Source organism: Conger conger, chromosome 11 (assembly GCF_963514075.1).
Source record: "Conger conger chromosome 11, fConCon1.1, whole genome shotgun sequence".
NCBI classification, from domain to species: domain Eukaryota; kingdom Metazoa; phylum Chordata; class Actinopteri; order Anguilliformes; family Congridae; genus Conger; species Conger conger.
This window is the reverse complement of record NC_083770.1, coordinates 35,931,255-35,951,943: the sequence shown is the minus strand read 5'-3', so window position 1 is coordinate 35,951,943 and position 20,689 is coordinate 35,931,255. Positions and strand designations below refer to the sequence as shown.

The 20,689-nt window shown below is 41.3% G+C and overlaps 3 protein-coding genes across 5 annotated transcripts; 1 reads left to right on the top strand and 2 right to left on the bottom strand.

The window, feature by feature from the left end:
* Positions 1-481: 481 nt before the first annotated feature.
* Positions 482-3,720, bottom strand: hscb (HscB mitochondrial iron-sulfur cluster cochaperone). 2 transcript variants are annotated; one of them, XM_061259890.1, is made up of 6 exons: positions 3,233-3,718; positions 2,918-3,014; positions 1,706-1,795; positions 1,209-1,353; positions 899-946; positions 482-755 (listed from the first exon to the last, which is right to left on the bottom strand). In XM_061259890.1, the coding sequence occupies exons 1-6, from the start codon at positions 3,598-3,600 to the stop codon at positions 658-660; spliced, it is 846 nt and encodes a 281-aa protein (XP_061115874.1). In that variant the 5' UTR covers positions 3,601-3,718; the 3' UTR covers positions 482-657. The 2 variants fall into 2 exon arrangements, with proteins under 2 accessions (XP_061115874.1, XP_061115875.1); XM_061259891.1 differs by lacking the exon at positions 899-946 and having other exon boundaries at positions 3,233-3,720.
* A 245-nt stretch (positions 3,721-3,965) lies between these two features.
* Positions 3,966-15,979, top strand: chek2 (checkpoint kinase 2). Of its 2 annotated transcripts, none has more exons than XM_061259888.1 (15): positions 3,966-4,075; positions 4,958-5,202; positions 5,921-6,045; positions 6,295-6,427; positions 6,518-6,608; positions 6,716-6,812; positions 6,926-6,979; positions 8,137-8,201; positions 9,509-9,608; positions 9,823-9,909; positions 10,307-10,470; positions 12,385-12,500; positions 12,870-12,955; positions 15,397-15,456; positions 15,731-15,979. In XM_061259888.1, the coding sequence occupies exons 2-15, from the start codon at positions 4,962-4,964 to the stop codon at positions 15,818-15,820; spliced, it is 1,509 nt and encodes a 502-aa protein (XP_061115872.1). In that variant the 5' UTR covers positions 3,966-4,075; positions 4,958-4,961; the 3' UTR covers positions 15,821-15,979. The 2 variants fall into 2 exon arrangements, with proteins under 2 accessions (XP_061115872.1, XP_061115870.1); XM_061259886.1 differs by lacking the exon at positions 3,966-4,075 and adding an exon at positions 4,177-4,231.
* On the bottom strand, positions 15,902-20,281 carry gstt2 (glutathione S-transferase theta 2). Its single transcript, XM_061259892.1, has 5 exons — positions 20,077-20,281; positions 19,309-19,396; positions 18,376-18,526; positions 16,994-17,170; positions 15,902-16,522 (listed from the first exon to the last, which is right to left on the bottom strand). The coding sequence occupies exons 1-5, from the start codon at positions 20,198-20,200 to the stop codon at positions 16,376-16,378; spliced, it is 687 nt and encodes a 228-aa protein (XP_061115876.1). The 5' UTR covers positions 20,201-20,281; the 3' UTR covers positions 15,902-16,375.
* Positions 20,282-20,689: the final 408 nt, after the last annotated feature.

The window sequence follows — 20,689 nt, the reverse complement described above, 5'->3', positions numbered from 1 at the left end:
GCTCATATTGCGGTCGAGACGATAACAGACAAATAAAATGCAGGAACTGACTTCACACACCCCAGAAGTGCGACTTGGCGGGGACAAAGGTGCTGTCACATGAATACCATATTTAGCTATTCGGAAAATTCCCATTAATGCAGGGAAAGAGGCTTTCATTAAAAAGCAGACAGCTATATGACAGCTTGCACCACACAAGAGGGCACCCCAGCAGGAGATCTTGGGCTGGAAGAATGCGAAAGAACATCGCCACACAGAAAGGAAATTGAAAGGGGAAAGAAAGAACAGGTTTTTTTTGGGTATGTAATACATGTCTTTCTGCTCCAGAGACTTCTCAATTCAGAGCTCAGTCAACATGGAAGTAGTCATATTTGACAAGGCTGACTACAAGAGATTCGGCACCGTTAAACAAAGCTGTGAGACTCCATACAGCACTTTCTAACCAGTATATACGAACAGAAACGTATAGCAGGGAAACCAATTCTTACTTAAAACTTTATTTCACTGGTTATATAAATACTGACCATTTAATATATATTGTGTAAACATGTACATTAAAAAATGTGATGGTTTGCAAATAGGCACACATAGGATCAGCCTGGCAGGAGACACACAGGATCAGGCTGGCAGGAGCCATCAGAGAAGATGAGAAGATGATCAGACCAGCATCTCAGACAGCTTTTCCTTCACCTTCTCCCGTATATTCACAAAGTACTTCATTTGGCCAATCAGGAGTTTTGCTGATGAAACATCTCCTGAGAATAAAGGACAGTTACATAATGAAGTGTTATAAACAGAAATGACTGCCCACCCCCTCATAATTCCTGGAGCGGATTCATAACACTTCTATACAACTATAAAAAGTGGAAAAATAAACAACAGAGGCTGATGAACATACCTTTGAGAAAAGATGCATTTATTTTCTCTGTTAGGCCCTGCAGTTGATCTGAAGAACAAAAACTGATGTTTTTTTTCCTGTTGCTATTTAATTTTCAAAAGGCCGTCACTCTATCACAGAGATGTAGATAAAGACTATGCACCTTTCTGCTGTGGTACGGAAACAGTATTCCATGATAAGATAATAATATCTAGAGAAATCATTTTTGGAGCGCAAAATGAATATATTTGCCGTTCATATAAATAATCAGGACTGTTTTTGGTCATTGGTAAATGGTGTAATACATGGGGGGGGGTGGGGGGCAAATTACCTTCAACTGAGAACCCAATGTTGTCAACCTCCTCTTTGCTCTGCGTCTCCTCCAGCCTTTCATTAATCTCCATTATGTCCAGGAGAAACTGTTGATCAGCCCCAATGTCAGTCCCTTCCTCCACAGGGACGCCCCCAAGTTCCAGCTGAAACGGATGACTGAAGTCATTTTCCCCGACACACTTGGGTCTCAGACTTTCATTTTCAAACACTGAATATGCAAGAGGAGAGGCCCTGTTCATTTCAGTTCATTTCAGTTCAACAGCCTATGCCGTGTGAACCTGGGACAAGTGTAGTGTATTTTAAATCCAGCTCTCTGAGCAGAACCACAAGGTATGAATTGCGTCAGTGTTAATGAAAATCCAATTGCTTTGCTTGAAAATGGAAATTTAAGAAAGCACAGCACATGATTTTGATAGTGCAGCATGAATGCACAGCTACAGTATATAAAGCACAGTAAATGAAAGGTGTAGGGCCTATACACAGGGCAATGCTTACCATGTAAATACCACGGCTCAAAGGCTTTAGCAGAGTCCTGTAAGCCTTGCTTACCAGCGCTGACTGGGTTTCCGAATACTCCTGCTCTTTCTGTAAAATGGCATATGGAGAAAAAAAAATCACTATTTCGTGGAGGTCACAACCTTTGTTTTGTTTACTCCGTACAAGGGTTACAATGGTAATAAGTGTATACAATGCACACCTACGCAGCATTATCATAATTAGAAGAAAAAATGTTGACATGCAAGGCATAAAATCTTTATTCTGTGAATACTGAGCCACAGGGGAAAACAAAGCAGTTACGTATTGTTTCAAATCTACAATGACAAATCATGCCTGGCCTTGCCAATCGGCTGCTCTGCGTTCTGAATACGCCTGAAGCAGCTTACTACACAAGTGCAGACACCTGCCTCATGGCGGTGATTGGATTTTTTCCTCTTTAAAAAAAATAAAATAAAAAATAAAATAAAAATCCCATCACTCTTTAATGGCGGGATGGCTCAAATCCATCAGTGGACACCGGGTGTGTGTGAAATACGCAAAATGGGATAAGAGAGGAAAAATGGTTCGGAGATGGCTTACAGGGAGAGAATTCCCATTTGTCAGGCCTATACAGTCAGATGGGACCAATAACCTACAACGGAGGCCAACGGGAATTTTCTTAAGGAAATTACTTCGTATTCAGCCCCAGGATTAACCTTCCCCCAATCACAGGTAAAATTATTGGGCCAGTTTAATTATTTAGCAGCTAGTCCCCCTACACCCTTAACTAAAAGCTAATTGGAGCTCTGGAGATTGGAATGTCCAAAGGTACCAATTAATAGCATGTTTCTCAGGTTATTGGGCTTAAATATGTGTGATATCTAACAGTACTTGTTTGAAGAGTAAAGCGAGATTAATACAACAATTTACTGTGTAATAAGATGTGGTAATCGAGGTATAAATCAGCGGTCATGGGTATTTCTACTCTTTCTGTCGTCATACTTTTTTTTGAGAGATTCCATGATCTATTTATTATTGGGTTCGGCTGTCATGGAGCTTACACTCTTAATTGGTGATCAGTGCACCCAATGCCACTGATTTGATTGTAGCTGCTTACCAAAATGTAAGCAAACTCTAGATGTCGGTATGTTGAATGCGCCTTTGTAAATCGCTTGGGCTAAAAGTATCTGTCATATTTAAATTGTACATCGCACGAAAAATCTTACCTACCTGAGTTTTCTGACTGAAGTTGTCAGGGTGAAGAGAGCGTTGAAGGTATAGGTACCTCCGTTGTAACTTCTGGGTATCCAAAGCAAACGCCTTGTCACTGAAAAGATGCCAATACAAATTCTGAAATTCAACTGTTGACACCTAGGCCATCGTTCACTGAGTGTCAAATTGCTGAAATTACGCATTTGGATTAAGAACAAACATTGTCTTTTCATATTTAAGTCCTGTTGCGCAGGATGACAATTGCACGAGTTTTATTCTGAGGCTATAAACATCAATAAAGGCGGCATTAATATAACGTCCGTGAATTCTCACCAGTCCATTATATCGAAGTACGTCGCATGGTCGTCCGGAGCTTGTATAACTTTGCAGGCAGGGCAGAAGAATACGGGAACTACTTGAATTGAACACTCGCACTTCCAGCATTTATCTAAAACTGTAGAGAAAGTCCTCGATTGATTTGTATAAACTGCCTGGTTAGCGTTGAAACGTCCCAAAAGTTGTGATGTGGTGTTGCACAATCCTCTATTGCCTGTTATGTATTTATTATGTAAAGTGAGCTCAGCATTAAGGACTGCGTTTGAAGAGCTGGGCAGAATATTTACAATGTACTTTCCAAAACCATTTGCATTCTGATAACAGCGAGAACTGCAAATCCACCGTAACGTATTCAGTGCCTGCATGATGTACCAGCCTCTACCTAAATCCTCGATCTACCTCGATCAATATGACACTTCCTTGTGTGTCGCTGGAACAGGTTAGCGCATGACGATTTCGTAGAAACAGGAAGTTTTGCGAACATTACCGGGTTGTACCACGTGGTTATTAAAAGTACATGTATAAACAACACACACGCTAGTCTTTTACAATATTCATTGTAGCTAGCTATTTATCTCTGTGTTTCAACATTGCATTCGACGTTACATTTAAAACTACGAGTTAAATGGTACCAATTGGGTAATGTCAAACCGCACACACACTACATTTCCCAGAAGGCAAGTTAAGGGATTTCCATTCTGGCGGTTGCGATTGGCCGAATTTGTAAAACGTTTTGTGGATGTTGTTATGTGTGATGCCAGGCTGTAGGCTGCAATAATAGTGACGAAAATCTATTTTGGCACGTGTGTTCGAAATCGAAAACAGTTCCCAAAAATTCAGGTGAGTGTCAATGTAGCGATTTGAAAAGTGTAGACGGCGCAGTGACAGTGTTTCGATAAACGTGTACGGAAAGCGAGCAGACCTTGAATGATCAAAGAGGTTCATGTGCAGGATCTGTTTCGACCTGTCGCGGGTTTTTCTAAGGCAGCTAGCTCGGTAACTGGGAAGTTAGCCAGCCAGCTACCTCCGGCTTCTAGATTGCTTGCAATTATGTTGAACACGATATAGCTATGTTTCTGGAAGTGACCGAATGCATGTCTTTATTACTTTAATATCTAATATCTAAGTATGACTTATTCTTGAAAATGTATCTGGCATCAAAAATGTTTGCCTGATTTACCCACCGTCTGGTATTGCAACGTTACTTAGCTACATTAAGTTCCAGTTAATGCCCTCACGATGCAGGCAATTTACGTTTTGTTCGTTTGTTTGTATACATATTATCTCCCTGCATTTAAGTTAACACTTAGCTAGCTATGTACGTTTTTGAATGAGCACGACAGCATGCCTGCATTTGAATATTCTCATATTCACAACAGGCGAATTTCTGCAAATCATCACAAATCGGTCAGCAGAAACTATTCATAAGCTATAAATATGTTGTGATTTATAACGGGAGGTGCAGAGACACACCTACTGGAAATGTCAGTGTGTTGTAAAAACAAATAACATGACTTAGTGTATATAGGCAAGATAAGGTATTAACCCACTTATCTTATGTGAGCAGGCATGTGTTTCAGCCAATTGTGTGACAGCAGTGCAATGCATACAGTTATTACAAATATGCCAAAAGGTAGAGGTTAGGGAGCAAACGACGATTCAGTTGGACCCCCAAACCTAACTTGGTGCAATGGCCTGTTGGTGCGCCCTGCCCCTTCTCAGCACTATGTCCCAAGACGCAGACTCCAGCCAAGCTGAGACGCAGTCGCAGCCTCAGACACAGTCCCAGAGTGGCTCCAGCTCTTCCTCAGGCCCCGCATCCGCCAGTCAGTCCTCCTCATCCTCAGGGTCTGGCACCCTCAGCTCGGTGGACACTGCCCCGGTGACCCTGGCATCCATTCCAGAGGAACCGGAACCCCAGCCCTGGGGCCGTCTGCTCCCCATGGAGAAGGGATTCAAAGTGCACAGTGAGTGCCTTCCCCCGCTACACAAAACACAAAAGCAAGCCCACATCTGAATGGCTGATGAGAAACAACATTTCAGTTTTGGAGTGGCCTAGTCAAAGTCTTTACTTGAGCCCAATAGTGCACCTGAAGTGAGCAGATCATTTTCGATCAGATATTTATAGTCTACCAATTTCTCTGAATTAAAGCAGTTCTGCAAAGACTAGTGGGCTAAAATGTGTTCACAGTGATGTGAAAGGCTGATGTCAAATTATAGAAATCCTTTGGTTGCAATTATTGCTGCTAAAGGTTGTGCAACCAGTTATTAGGTTTAAGGGGGTTATTTTTTCCACATGCGTGATATGGGTGTCTGATAACTTTTTCATTGAATAAATGAAATAATTTTTTAAGGGTTTTGTGTTTAATCAGATTCACTATGTTGAATATTACGTTTTGTCTAGAGATCTGAAATCATTTTGTGTGACAAATATGCAATCATAGAGGAAATCAGGAAGGGGGCCAATAGCTACACTAGCAGACTGCAAGTGTATTCTAAAGGTTTTATTGTGGTGAAGTACAGGAATGAACCAACATGGTTTATAGAGCTGTCAGAAAACTAAATCTAAGGTAACTGGTTGGAATGAAAGTCACCACAGACCAGCCCTCCAGGATTGGAGTTCTGCCCCCCTGCTTTAACAATGTGAGTATTGCAATGATTTGTTTTTACCTTTTATTTCTCCAGATTGTATAGAGGAACAGTACTGGTTTGGACGTGACAAGGGGTGCCATTACTGCTTTGATGACCCAGTGTTAAAAATGACTGAAAAGTACACGACTTACAGCAAGAAGCACTTCAGAATCTTTAGGGTAGGTGGCAGTGTACATCTTTGTATTTCAATGCATATATATATCAGAGATATCAGAGAAAAAGCTATTATGATAGATGATGTATTTTTGGTGGATTTTACCCAACCTGCAAAACATTTGGTTCTAGGTTATGATTGATTGTTGGGGACAAATTTTTGATTAATTGTTTGGGACAAGGACGGGGAGGGGGTGGGGGGTGATTGCATGACGTTCAAGAACTGACACTGACTTATTGTCCATGTTTTATAGGAAGGGGATATTGTCTACATTGAGGACACAAGCGGGAATGGCACTTTTGTTGATGGAAAACTCATTGGGAAGGGCAAGAGGCTTCCACTCGCCAACAATGCTGAACTGGCACTTAGTCAGCCCCGCCACAAAGGTTATGACCTCTCTTTATGTTCAACTAGCGGGTCACATCCAGTGAATGTCCAAATATATTAATTTCCCTTTTTTTAATTCTGTCTTGCAGTGTTCGTGTTCATAGATCTCATGGTGGACGAACAGTCAAATCTCCCAAAAGAGTTCAGGGAAAAGTACTTGATTTCCAGAAAAATTGGAGTGTGAGTACACCAGCACGTGCTGTTTTTTGAGGCTGTCCTCCATTTTGGGCTGTGTTTTTGAACCATGTTTCTGTGTCTGCCTTTTAAGTTATTGTGTGTTATTTTAGAGGAGTGTGCGGCGAGGTGAAGCTCGCATTTGAAAGGGCTTCATGCAAGAAAGTAGCGGTCAAGACCATCAGCAAAAAGGATTTCCCATCCAGCGGAGTAAGTGTGAGGGGTGTTAATTTTATTTTCTCCTTTCTTGGGGAAACAATGTTTCGGTTTGGATGAATTTACACTACGCTGTAAGTAATATGTGTTTTTATTTTTCAAAAAAGACTGCCACACGAAATGCAGAGAGGGAAATTGAAATCCTAAGAAAAATAGACCATGTACGTAAGTATATATTTTTGTACAAGTAAAATTGATGTCACAGTCAACCGCGTTCTTAGGCTCATATGAGTACAATATATTGGGTTATTTCGGGGAAGGCTGCATGGTTTGTAAGGGGTTCAGGGGGGAGTTTGAGAATTATATAAAAAAACAAATTACTTGTGTGTTCTCCTCCAAATTGGAACGCTGCACCAGTGGCTCAGACAAGCAGTTTAAGCATTCTCTATATTAATTGAATAATGTATTTGATTATATGCATTCACCAAGCACTTTAGGTATTAGGTATTTATTAGATTTTTTTTACTTCTACTGCTGTAGCCTATCCACTTAAAGTTATGACACGTTGTGTGTTCAGAGATGCTCTCATGCAAACCTCTGTTGTAATGTGTGGTTATTTGTGTTACTATCACCTTCCTGTCAGCTTTAACCAGTCTGGCCCTTCTCCTCTGACGTCTCATTAACAAGGCGTTTCTGTCTGCAGAACTGCTGCTCACTGGGTTTTTAAAGTGTTTTTGCACCATTCTTTGCAAACTCTTACTAGTGTGCGTGAAAATCCCAGGAGATCAGCAGTTTCTGAGATTCCCAAACCACCCTGTCTGCCACCAACAATCATTCCATGATCAAAGTCACTTTCCCCAATTCTGATGGTTGATGTGAACATGAACTGAAGGTCCTGACCTGTATCTACATAACTGTATGCATTGCACTGCTGCCACACAATTGGCTGATTAGATAATCGTGTGAATAAGTAGGTGTAATATAGTAAAAATGTTCCTAATAAAGTGCTCGGTGAGTGTATGTGTGCACTGTAGCATGGGTCAAGTGGGGTGAAGCTTTGCATGTCTCATCTGTATTCCACAGATGCGTTTTGTGTTGATATAGAGCCATGTCTACTTGTGAAAGCATTACCCATGCTTGAGGGCTCTTACTTGACTTTTCCCATTTTCTGGCATTGAAAACTCCCTTTTGAACTATCACTTAAAAAAATAAACTGTCTGGAATTGTGAATTTGAATCCTCTCTTCTCTTTTTTTAGTGACATACGTATACGCACATAGCCATTTAATTCAGCTGTGGGTTATTTGTCTTGGTTAAGTGTGTGCTTTTTACAAAACTCCCTCAAGTCTTTTTTCCCCTCTCTCCCTCACTCTCGGAAGCCATGCTTAATCAAGACGGAAGACTTCTTCCAAACAGAGGAGTCTTACTACATTGTGTTAGAACTGTAAGTAAAACGCGTTGACGGGTGATGCACATTGCTACTTGCCTTGTGCTTCACTGAAGGCACTTTCTCAGATATGTTCCCCACATGTAGGGGCGACATGGCTCAGGCCGTAAGAGCAGTCGTCTGGCAGTCGGAGGGTTGCCGGTTCGATCCCCCACCCGGGCAGTGTCGAAGTGTCCCTGAGCAAGACACCTAACCCCCAAATGCTCCTGACGAGCTGGTCGGCGCCTTGCATGGCAGCCAATCGCCGTCGGTGTGTGAGTGTGTGTATGAATGGGTGAATGAGAAGCATCAATTGTACAGCGCTTTGGATAAAGGCGCTATATAAATGCCAATCATTTACCATTCATTCATTTACATGTGAGCAAGCCAAGGAATTCCGAACTGTGTCATGCACATTCGAAAGTGTCTAGGTGGAAATGGAAGCACACAGTTTGTACGTAAGATCAGTGTTGGTTTAAAAAAAACAATAAAAGGGAATGAGATAATGAAAACATTCATTATTAAAGTGGTCTTCTGGTAGCCATTCCTGTTACCTATCACTGAACTATTTTGCATACTGTAAAGTTCTGGGGAAAAATGCAAATGAGTATTCAAAAAGATAGCAGAAATATTCTACCCATGGTCCATTGTCACAGGTGAAGCAAAACGAGCTTGCTGACAGCTTTTTAAAGAGCCTATCCCAAATAGATCATGACATTATTACAAATCTGAGCCTCTGGCAGCAGAATGGTTTGCCAGGCAGGCTGGTCAACACAGAGGGATTAAGAATAATCTGTGCACCTCCAACTTCCTCAATCGCCTTGTGAAGAGATAAGGTCATGTTATGTTTTATCTGTCCAGCTTTTGCACTTGCAGTGACAAGGTCATAGTTTATGCTTTGTTTCTGCATGATAAACCTAAAAACGTGTGTATCCTTCATAGATTTGTCTCCACCCTTTTGATCTGATCTGAAATCCAATGATTTTCTCTTAATACAAACTGATTTATCGAAATACCATTTGAAAGTGTTTGAAGTAATTTGGTTGATATTAGCAGAGGTGTGCTATCAGGGAGTCAGAAAGTAAACGTCCTTCCATGTTTCCGCTCCACACATGCTACAGCTGAGTTCACAATTGGTTCTACCTCTGAAAATGTCTGTTACTGTAATTAGCAAATCCAGGTGTTTGGAACAAAAATCTGGGGAGGACTTTCACTTTCTTAACCTGGATTTTCCACCTCTGGATTTTAGTTCTGTAAAAAAAAGGTATTTGTCTAAAACTGCTTCCTGGCAGCACATTTTGACGTTTTAATGTTTTTTCTTTCAGCATGGAGGGCGGCGAGCTCTTTGACAGAGTCAAAGCTAAAAAACAACTCCCAGAACCCATTGCCAAGATGTATTTTTATCAGATGCTGCTGGCAGTCGAAGTGAGTGAATCGATATTGTGCTCTGAAGCGCAGTTAATGCTCCGAACCATGATTCTTCCCACTTTCAGCTAAATTGTTTCATTTTGGATTTCATACGCTTCTGCTGTGTGTACGATGCCATCTGAATTTGTGTCTGAAGCTCAAGTGTTGATATCGATGTTTAATACTGGAAAATAATTGCTTAACAGTCCCGCGTCTCTCATTTCAATGGCAGTACCTCCACAGCCAGGGGATCATTCACAGAGATCTCAAACCTGAGAATGTGCTCCTGTCGTCCAACAACGATGTCTGCCTCATCAAGGTGCGCTGGAGTGCTGTTTCTCCTTATTGCCGTTGTTGTTTTTCCTCTTCTCCTTTTTTCATCTGTATTTATCTTTCACCAGTTGTCAGTAAATTACTTTTAACCATTTTTAAACGGGCAGTGTTTCCCAGGCAGCGCCTGTTCGCACTTTCATATGTCAGTTGTTACAATGAGCCACAATGGAAATAAACCTCTGGCTTTTATGCCCGTTTATCCTTTTGTTTATTCTGCAGCCACTCTGGCTAGATGGACCTCCTGTATTTTAAATGAACGATTCAATTAATCTTTTCAATCAATTAAATCAATCAAACGTATCCTAAAGGAAAAGCATGTGACCTTATGATGTCCAGGAAGTGATGTGCGTGACATCGCTGTGACCTCACCCTCCTGTTCCCAGATCACAGACTTCAACCAGTCGAAGATCCTGGAGGAGACGTCGCTGATGAGAACGCTCTGTGGCACACCCACCTACCTGGCACCAGAGGTGTTCACGGACGCCGTGACGGTGGGGTACGGGCGAGCGGTGGACTGCTGGAGCCTCGGGGTGCTGCTGTTTGTGTGGTGAGGTTCAGGGTGGGGTACAGGAGGGCGGGGTGCTGCTGTTCGTGTGGAGAGGTTCAGGGTTGGGTACAGGAGGGTGGGGTGCTGCTGTTTGTGTGGTGAGGTTCAGGGTGGGGTACAGGAGGGCGGGGTGCTGCTGTTCGTGTGGTGAGGTTCAGGGTGGGGTACAGGAGGGCAGGGTGCTGCTGTTCGTGTGGTGAGGTTCAGGGTGGGGTACAGGAGGGCGGGGTGCTGCTGTTTGTGTGGTGAGGTTCAGGGTCGGGCACAGGAGGGCAGGGTGCTGCTGTTTGTGTGGTGAGGTTCAGGGTGGGGTACAGGAGGGCAGGGTGCTGCTGTTTGTGTGGTGAGGTTCAGGGTGGGGTACAGGAGGGCGGGGTGCTGCTGTTCGTGTGGTGAGGTTCAGGGTGGGGTACAGGAGGGCGGGGTGCTGCTGTTCGTGTGGTGAGGTTCAGGGTGGGGTACAGGAGGGCAGGGTGCTGCTGTTCGTGTGGTGAGGTTCACGGGGGCAGCCTAACGAATGCAGCAGGGGATGCGACTTCTGGTGTAACTGGGAGATGTAAAACGGTAATCCTGGACAAAAGCTGCCTCTGAGGAGTAAATGAATGCAAAAACCCAGCACCAAGGATAAAGGCCGTGGCTCCGGGCATGGGATTGTTAAATAGGTGAGAAGACCAACATGTAGGTCTTAATCAGGGTTGTGATATACTTATTTTTCTTGCTCTAGCCCATTTAACAATGGCTTTTTTTTTTTTTTTTTTTTTTTTTAATGTTTTCATTTATTTGTTTTCACCTGAAGAAAGAGTGCCTTTCATCCTTGGTGCTGTACTTTTTGAGGTCATTTACTTCTTAAAGGTGGCTTTTATCAAGGATTGTTGTTTTATGTTTGCCTACCTGCCATTCCAAGGTCCCTGCAGTGCTTCTTCCCCTTGTTTGATTACTTAATTGGGAGAAAGGTTTTTTCCCCCCACAGATTCAGACTCTCATCCTGGGGCAGAGGTCTTGGGGCTGTCATAATGTCCACACACCGACAGCTTGTGCGCATTTAACAGCTGGGTCCAGGATGTTGCACAGTGGAGCCAACTAGTGGAAGCGCAGCTATATTACAAGTTGCGGAGTCAGTATTTCCAAATGAATCAGGAGAAATCAGTGTGACATCCTGACCCCAGCCCTCAGGGGCCCAAACCTTCATTGCGCTCTCCACCAGAAAGGACACTTATTAACGACTGCTCCAATTACTGCTGCAGAGCTATCAATACTCAAATACGTTTACATTTTTACATCTGTACCTTTACCAGAAGCTCATGCCCAGAGCAGCTTAGATGGCTTTGACAGAAGTTTTACTGACTATCCATTTATATCTATATTTATATATTCATATTTGAAAGAATTCAGGTTAATTAGCAAGGGTAAGGGGCACAACAGCAGTGGGAATCGAACCTGCAACCTTTAGCCCTGTTACCTAACCCTTATACTACACTACTATTGGTCTTATTTATCTAACTAAATATAACTAAAATGAAGGAAGGACTCATCCCATACACATGTAAAACACAAGTTTGTTATGCAGTGCATAGCTTGCATGCAGTGTGAATGCATGTCATTACACATTACATGTTCTTCTGAGTTGAGAGAAACATGAGCCAAAATATGCATTCTCAGAAAGTTTCATCTCCCTTCTCAAACTCACCCAGTTGACTAAACCTTGTCTGCACAACAAATCATTAAAAATATGGAATTCATCTGTAAGCCTTCACTGTAAAAAATGTGGAGTCTTATTTCTGTTAATTGGATTTTTTGGTTACATGATCTGATTTAGGCATCCCTGCAAAAACCGTATATATTTTATTGGAGTGTATGTGCCCTTATCTTAGTCCTTCTCTCTGCTCATCTGTGGGATTATTTTAACCCCTCCAGTTTATCAGGGTACCCCCCGTTCCACACGGAAGGGAAGGGAATATCCATCCGGGAACAGATCACTCAGGGCCGCTACAGGTTTATCCCAGCTATTTGGGCCAAAGTCTCTGAGCAAGGTAAGGTCAATATATTCTCATTGCAATCAGTCGCATGTTTGTTTATTTATTCATTTATTCATGTATTCATTTGTTAGAGATTGCCTAGCTCCAGAGGGAACATCTTAATTAGGTTAGGGTTGCACCATCTCTATGTGTGTTGCGGTAGCACCCTGCAGGGTTGAAATAGTTCAGTGGATCCCTGAATTTACTCATTATGACTATGTTTTGAGGCATTCTGCACACAATTCACACGTGCAAAGCATTTATTACTGGTTCTGGATTGCCAGTCATAGTCATGCTTTAATGACAATGCTAATCAGTGCTGGTGCATCCTGAAACACAAATTCAGATATCCACAGAAAATCCCTGATCTGTTTTTATTTTAAGCCAAGGATCTTGTGAAGAAGCTCCTGGTTGTGGACCCCAAACAGCGGCTGACCCTGGAGGAGGCACTGCAGCACCCGTGGATGCAGGCGAGTCCATGCAGAAATGTGCATTAACACCCATAAGTGCCACTGAAATGTTCCTCTTCATTCAGTAACCAATTGGGTTACTGTGAGCTGTCAACCAATCAAAAATAATCACCATTAAACTACCAGATCGCTACTATCAAACAGTAAAATAGTCATGTTTCTAAACGGTCAATTTGCCACGCAGTCCTTTACTTTAAATATTATCACTCCATTATTATTAAATATATTATCATTATCATCAATAGAACTGAAGACATCTGTCGCATCTGCAGTATGGGCCATAAAATGCACTAAAGAAGTAAAACTGTGTACACTGTGTAGAGGTTTGGAACACATTTTGATCATTTGTACACATCCTTTACTGAGTCAGAGATATCAATATATTGTGTTATTAATGGCTGAGAAAGCCCTTTGCTTTCAGTCATATCTAGACTGCCAGGCGCTCCCACTACCCAATAGTGTGCAGTGTGGCAGTGAGTCTGTTTTATTGCACTCTGTAGATTCCTGAGCAAAGCCATATGGTTGTTTATACAGTAAGCGTGTGTAATGACTAGACCACCAGGTCATTTGGTCCAGAGAACAACAAAAATGTACTGTTTGTTCTTAATTTTGGGTAAGCTGGATGGCATTTAGTGAAACTGCTTTACAGGAAGTTATTACTACATTTATTTTTTTTGCTTCCCTCAAGCTTCTAACCAAGATTATGACAGCTCGGGAAGACCATGAAAACCTTGACATTTTTACAGGGTCCTGATATTCCCCAACAAATTATTGAATTTTCTGAAGCTTTTTTCTTACTTTTGTTGTATCAGAAGAATATTGTGCAAACACTTCCTGCTCTGCAACACAAATGGTAAAAGTTCAAGACCTGGATTCAACCAATATTTACCCATAACTTCAAAAATAAATGGATTTTCTAAGCAAGCGTGGTGGGGTTTTTTTAGGTTGGAGATGGCTGAACTTGTCAAATTCTGTTGGTTATATGAAAAAACATGGGTCGTTATGAGTCAAATGTTAAGGGCAAATGTTTATTGAATCCAGGTCTAAATAAAAACTATTTAATACCAGAAAATTCAGTTTGACCTCAAAGTTTTAAAACATGGTTTCAAGGAGAACGCTGTTTCAAAAAGTCCAAGAATCCATAGATTATTTAGTAGCCTTTACAGAATGCATTTTAAATGTTTTTATGCGGAGATATTAGGTTACTGAATAGAGCTCAGCTATAGGCAATGGTAAATTGCTTCCCGTAATGTATTTTTGTGAGGGATGTGTCTAGCATGTTAATGGAAGATCACGTACCATATCTCTCATTCTCATAGCTCTATAAAAATACAAACTGGGGCCATAGAATCCCATGGATCATCCCAGACTCGCATCTCTACATCAGAGTAAACTCTGGATTCTCTGTGCTGTACTATGTGTAACATCGCTGCTAAAGAAAAATCATTATTACAGGTGCAGTATAAAGATCCGTTTCAAATAACTAATTTATTTGTATTATACCATAACAGTTTTTCCTGGTTTGTTTGTCTGCCATTGGTCTTGTAATGAATTGGCTGACTATAAACAGCATTTGACACGCTTAAAGTTGTCTGGACCAGCTCTGTGTGATGAGATTTCCCTGGTGGCTTCACTCGGTGTCCATGTTAAGTACAACAGAAAAGTGGATTTTGGCAACAATTTATCAGTCATAAAAATGCACTGAACATAGTCCATCTGTTTTGTTTATGCTGGTGCTTGATACTATAACCCGCAACTGCTGCTTTGCATTATAAGGGAATGCACACCTATTCATTAAGGCACATTCATTAAAAAAGGAACAAACATTCAAGGCTATAAGGAAAATTTAGGGGGGGAGGGGGGGTCTGTGGATAAAGTGGCCTTTTCCCTGCACAGAAACCCTATTGTAGGATACTATGTCCTGGAGAATTAAATAATTAGTACTTAGTAACTTTCAGCACATTTTTGTTTGTTTTTAGTTAATTTTGTTGCTGCCATTTTTACCAGGTTTTCCATGATAGAGATGTATTCTAAGTATTATTTAAAGGGACTTATTGGTTAATGGGAAGAAATTGCATTACTGACATTTATTTGGCAAATATTGATTTCTTGAGCTTATATATTTATTTAAAAGTATTATCCATTTATACTGTGACTGAGCAGTTTATTAGGACACCTGTACGCCTACTTATCTAATCAGCCAATCATGTGGCAGCAGTGTAATGCATACAATCATGTAGAGACAGGTCAGGAGCTTCAGTTAATGTTCACATTAACCATCAGAATGGGGAAAAATGTGGGTCCCCATTGCAACATTTGGGTTACAAACCCAGTTCCTTAACAATGCTGCCACTCATATACAGTGTAACTGCAGCACACTGGCACGATAACGAGGCCGACCACAAGGGAATAACATGCTTTTACTTTGACTGTCTCCACAGGATGAGCAGATGAAGGCCACTGCCTTTGAAGTGATGTACCCTGACGGAGAAGGTCCTAGGGTAAAGGCTTTCTTCATCGCACGCTGCCTTCCCCTTGCATGCAGTGCATTGTTTGTGTCAATGTCTGCATGTTCACTTGCGTGCCCTGAATTTCTGGATTCTTTTGGAATGTTTTTTTTTTCTTCTTCTTCCACAATTCTAAGCCCATGTTCTAGAACTCTTGCTTGCTTTCAGTTACCATTGGTGATAGTTAGAATGCACAGTTAAGAACATTCTAATCACGTCTGTGATGTCAGACGTGTAAAGGGCTAATTGTGATTGCTTGTATTCGTAGCCCTCCACCAGTCGCAAAAGGCCTCTGGAGGACCAAGAAGAACAGCCAGCGAAGAGACGGCCAGGCCCACCTTCAGCTGAGGGCGAATGACACCACTACCTCCCTACATTTAACCTTTTTTTATTGTTTTTTCATTGTTTCAGAATCGTTCACTAATCACTGTCACTTGAATTCCTGTTTGATTTGTTTAATAAATTATACATTTTGTACAAAGTTTGCTGTTTTTAATAAAATTACAGTATAAATCGATTCAGGCAATGTTTACATTTATTAGAATGCACACACATTCAAGCATTTTGTTCTGTTCTCACCTTTTAAGTATTTCACCTTGGTGCCAATTGGATAATAATGACATTTTATTATAGGTATTGACACGTTTAGCCAAAGCAACATAGCTTTTTAGCCTACATTAAAAATTAATTCAGTGTCTATTTTATGCCTCTTTATTAAACAAGTTTATAAGGAAATTCTGAAATGGCATTGATGCTCCACAGACAAAATTCCATAATTACAACCCATTATTATAACCAGTGTCCCCAGGTGCACACACACACACTCATGTTGCGTGTTTAATATTTATTTCACACACCAGCCGCTCAGAAGAAGCAGCAGGAAATCTCGGTTCTCACTGAGCCCCGGTTTCTCTCATAGCTTTGCTCTGAAGTTGTCCCGGACGCGGTAAAGCACTCCGTGCGCCTCATCAAACGAATCCTTCAACACCGACTGTACCCTGCTTTTCCAAGCCAGGAGCTTGGGCCGCTCCTTCAGGATGTCTCTGTCGCCACCTAGAGGCTGAAAGAGAAGTTGCAGTTAAAAGTCACAGCCAGTTGCAGTGGGCTGGTGCAACACCTGCAGTGGTGTTATTACAGATTCTATATACCAGGGCTGTGCAACCCTGTTCATGGAGATCAACCGTTCTATTGGTTTTCATTTCAACTATAATTTGGCACACCTGATTCTACTAAATAATATTCTAGAGACTTCCAATTCAACAACATCTCTAACTTTGTTGGGGTTTGACTGAAAATCTACAGGATGGTAGAGCTCCAGGAACAGGGTCTGAACAAGACACCTAACCCCCAAATGTTCCTGGCGAGCTGGTTGGTACCAATTGCTGTTGGTGTGAGTGTAAACTGGTGAATGAGAAGCATCAATTGTACAATGCTTTGGATAAAGGCGATATATAAATGCCAACCATTTACCATTTAATGTTATGAACTGGGAGCTTCCTTACTTAGTGGAGTTTTCCAGACAGCCTTTTACCTGCATGATCTCACAGATAGCCAGGAGATCGGCCAGGGTGATGTCATCGCCACAAAGGAAGGGCTTTCTCTTCAGGAACATGTCCTCCAGCTTGTCCAGCATCTCGTTCATCTGCCCCAGAGCCCTCTGCAGCTTCTCAGGGTCTGGGGGCTGCCCGTTCATGCGGGCCAGTAACACCTGAGCAACAAAACCATCCTGTCAGTTCAGTGTCCCCCATCACATCAGCTGTTTCTTTCCCTCTCTGCCATGTGGACATGTTAAGCATTTAAAGACAAGCTTAAATCAAAATGCACTTTTTCTTCAATTTAGTCCATTTTACATAGCCATACACACACACCAAGTATACACTCACTGAGCACTTTACCTATGTGATTACTATACTATGTTATCACTGCCCTACCCAGTATTAGTATAGTTTTCCAAATAAAGTGCTAAAAGTTATATATCCATCCATCCATTATCTTAACCCACTTATCCTGAACAGGGTCGCAGGGGGGCTGGAGCCTATCCCAGCATACATTGGGCGAAAGGCAGGAATACACCCTGGACAGGTCGCCAGTCCATCACAGGGCACACACACCATTCACTCACACACTCATACCTATGGGCAATTTAGACTCTCCAATCAGCCTAACCTGCATAACCACGCATCCTCATTTGACGTCACTCAAATCGACTCCCAGCCCTTCAGAAATTCGCCCAAAAGATCCGTTTCACTTGAGTATACATCATAAGCTGGTGCTGCTCTAACTTCTGCTTCAGCTCTGCTTTTTTTTTTGGAATGTTTCAGAACTCCCTTACTTTCAATTTACAGTACGGATTGTTAGATCAGCATTAGAATGTTAAATTAAGAACAATCCAATCACTTATATGTGATCTTACACCTTAAAGGCTTAAGATCTCCCATGTTGTGATAACTCTCTAAATTTGAATATGGGGCAGCGGTATTAGTTAGACTGAACCATATTACGTAAACATAGTGGAGTACCTGTTGTAGTCTGGCAGTGCTCTTCATGAGAGTTACGATTTGTCCAGTACTAAAAGCTCATTCTTTCTGTTCTTGGCACAACAATCCGACAATTTCAAAGGAACATTTCCAGGCTATTTATTATTGCTAGTTCTCTACTGCAGTGGTTTTCAACTTTTTCTGAGACCCCTTTCATTTCTAATCCAGGGGACCTCCATCAGGAGTTTGACTTTAAAGGTTATATCTTTTGAAATATTTCCCCAAATCTATATATATTCACATATAGCCAGTCAGGTCTGGCCAGAGACCCCCTCCTACAGTACCTTCAAGGCCCCCCAGGGGTCCACAGAACTATTGAAGACCCAGGCTTTAAAGATATTGGTATGGGCACCAAGCTAGGTATGAGTGTCCCTACCTCCATAATGAAGACCTTGGCAGCAAACGGCCGTGTGTTAGTGTGGTGCCAGGCTGTGTACTCATCAACTCTTGCCCTTTTCTCTGGTAGTGTGGGGTACCAGTGCTCAGGAGCATTGTAGTTGGTGGCCAAATACTTCAATATGGCATCACTGTAACCACAGAGTTTAGGTCAAGGTGCATATAATGTGCAATAGCAGTCAACCCATTGTGGGAGAAGCACACTGGAGTGTTGTATGGGGCAGATCACATTTAGTGTTTATAGAACTGGGCTTTTAACCTGACTGGGTAACTACATGTAATCACTTGGACAAAGTGTTTAATAATTGTAACCATTTCTGCATGGAATAGTGTTAAAACAGGGGTGGAGCACAAGGGCCGATCCGTTTCAGGATTTTGTGGCAACTTCTGGTCTTAATTATTTTGTCATACCTTATCTTATCTTAAATGTGTATGAGTACCAGCTACAGCTACAGACTGCAAACTTTGTATCCTAATGATTTTACTGTGCCCAAGTACAGGCTTGAACCAGGGTAATGTATTGAACTGAGCAAATTTAAAGGCAATTGGTTGGAACAAAATCCAGTACGAAGACCAGCCCTCGAGGAGTTGTGCACCCCTGTGTTAAAACCATGAATACAATTTTGACTGCTAAAAATAAGTTGTAAATAAAAAGTCTCCCATTTAAAACAGCCTTATGAAATATATTCATTACAGCCGTCAATTAAGTATGCATTAATGTTAAGATGAATCAATTAACAGGAAAATGAATTGATGGAGTGGAATGAGCAAGAGCAAATCATAATTGATTCATATGCTACCCATATAATTAACATATATTATAAGAAATGTGCCTGATGAGATTTCTATTTAAAGCAAAGAAGTTCCGAATCCTGTATCAGGTAGCCCATACGATGTGTGGTCACACACTTACCTCTCTGTCAGAACAAAGCCATTGTCTACCATTACTGGTACCTTCTGCATAGGATTGAAGCTGGTAAACTCTGGCGTTTTATGCTCACCTAAACGGAACACAATGCACACGGTAACTAGCTACTATCTGTTACCCTATTATATTTAATTGCATTTCTCAAATTGTCTGTTAAATATCACTGAAGCAAATTACATGTAGGCTACATGAGGTGACCATTTAATATCGTGTCCAGATAAAGGGAGTTTGTGTTTTTAACCACTAGATTGTGATATGAGATTTACATTTGTGATACGAGCACAGAAATGTTGTCTCCACAAATATAATGTCTTTGTTTATAAATTGTCAGGTACACATGTCAACGGCATTTCCGAAACATAATGCTATCTTGACGAAAACTAAAGTAAAGAAACAAACTCTAGTCAACACTAATATAAGAGAAGTTAGCATGCATATCCACACCAACCAACAAGTGCAAACACAAGCGCAAACATTTGACTGGCTAGTTCAATAGTTACGGGTCAAAGTAGGACACGGTTCAAGGTGTTTAGCTAACTTCAATGCAGGACACGACTTAACGTTAGCTCTTCTGGGTATATCGAAACAGTAGTTTAAAATAGTTTTTTAAACGCAACGAAGAAGCCATTGACACTAAAGGTAGCCTACTATTTATAAAGACATTTACAGCTGCATATCATGATATTTGTTAGGGTTTAGCAATTGTAGGCTACATAGCCGAGCAACAAATCACCAACTTGGAAATTTTCTCACCTTTTCGCAAGGCTACCATTTTCACCTTATGTGGTATTTTATTGTGATTCAGAAAAATATGTACTGCTCTGCATGGCTGTGATAACAAATCCACATAGATTTCTAGCGCCTTTCTGCCAGCCATGTCGGGTTTCTGAGATCGTATTAGCTAGCTAGTCTGTTTAATCACACTCAGAAATGAAGATGGGACGATGTCTCTAGCAGCCTCGGCAAAAAGATTCCCTAGAGCAGTTGTTTGAAACCATCGTGCTGGTAATTTGTGACAGCTAAACTCTTGAAAAGTTAAAATTGGAGAAAACGTACTTAATTATTAAGCATATCTACTATAAAAATACATAAATGTATTTTATCACAGTGCATGTTTGGCTCGTTTCCAGGATTTCACAATTGTCTTCCTACCCCAGGTATTGCTATTAATTGACCGGGAAACACTGATTGGAGGGCATTCATAATTTGTTTTTATTTTGTTCATGTAATATCATGATCTTATGATCTTGTCTTCTTCAAAGGGGCAGAATATTTAACTTAGATGCAGACCTATATATCCCAACTCTGCTGGGTTATTAATCTGAAAGTAATAATTGAAAACATTGTATTCCTATATTTCCTCAGT

What these genes read in the sequence shown, in the direction of transcription:
- hscb (XM_061259890.1), bottom strand. Translation starts at nt 3,600, where the DNA reads ATGCAGGCACTGAATACGTTACGGTGGATTTGCAGTTCTCGCTGTTAT. An exon ending in ACTTCAGTCAGAAAACTCAG is followed by an intron (nt 1,796 to 2,917) that starts GTAGGTAAGATT and finishes GCCATTTTACAG; the next exon opens with AAAGAGCAGGAGTATTCGGA. An exon ending in TGAGCCGTGGTATTTACATG is followed by an intron (nt 1,354 to 1,705) that starts GTAAGCATTGCC and finishes CATCCGTTTCAG; the next exon opens with CTGGAACTTGGGGGCGTCCC.
- chek2 (XM_061259886.1), top strand. Translation starts at nt 4,179, where the DNA reads ATGTGCAGGATCTGTTTCGACCTGTCGCGGGTTTTTCTAAGGCAGCTA. An exon ending in AGGATTTCCCATCCAGCGGA is followed by an intron (nt 6,813 to 6,925) that starts GTAAGTGTGAGG and finishes TTTTCAAAAAAG; the next exon opens with ACTGCCACACGAAATGCAGA. An exon ending in GGGGTGCTGCTGTTTGTGTG is followed by an intron (nt 10,471 to 12,384) that starts GTGAGGTTCAGG and finishes TAACCCCTCCAG; the next exon opens with TTTATCAGGGTACCCCCCGT.
- gstt2 (XM_061259892.1), bottom strand. Translation starts at nt 20,200, where the DNA reads ATGGCTGGCAGAAAGGCGCTAGAAATCTATGTGGATTTGTTATCACAG. An exon ending in AATGGTAGCCTTGCGAAAAG is followed by an intron (nt 19,397 to 20,076) that starts GTGAGAAAATTT and finishes TGTTCCGTTTAG; the next exon opens with GTGAGCATAAAACGCCAGAG. An exon ending in CCAAGGTCTTCATTATGGAG is followed by an intron (nt 17,171 to 18,375) that starts GTAGGGACACTC and finishes TTTGTTGCTCAG; the next exon opens with GTGTTACTGGCCCGCATGAA.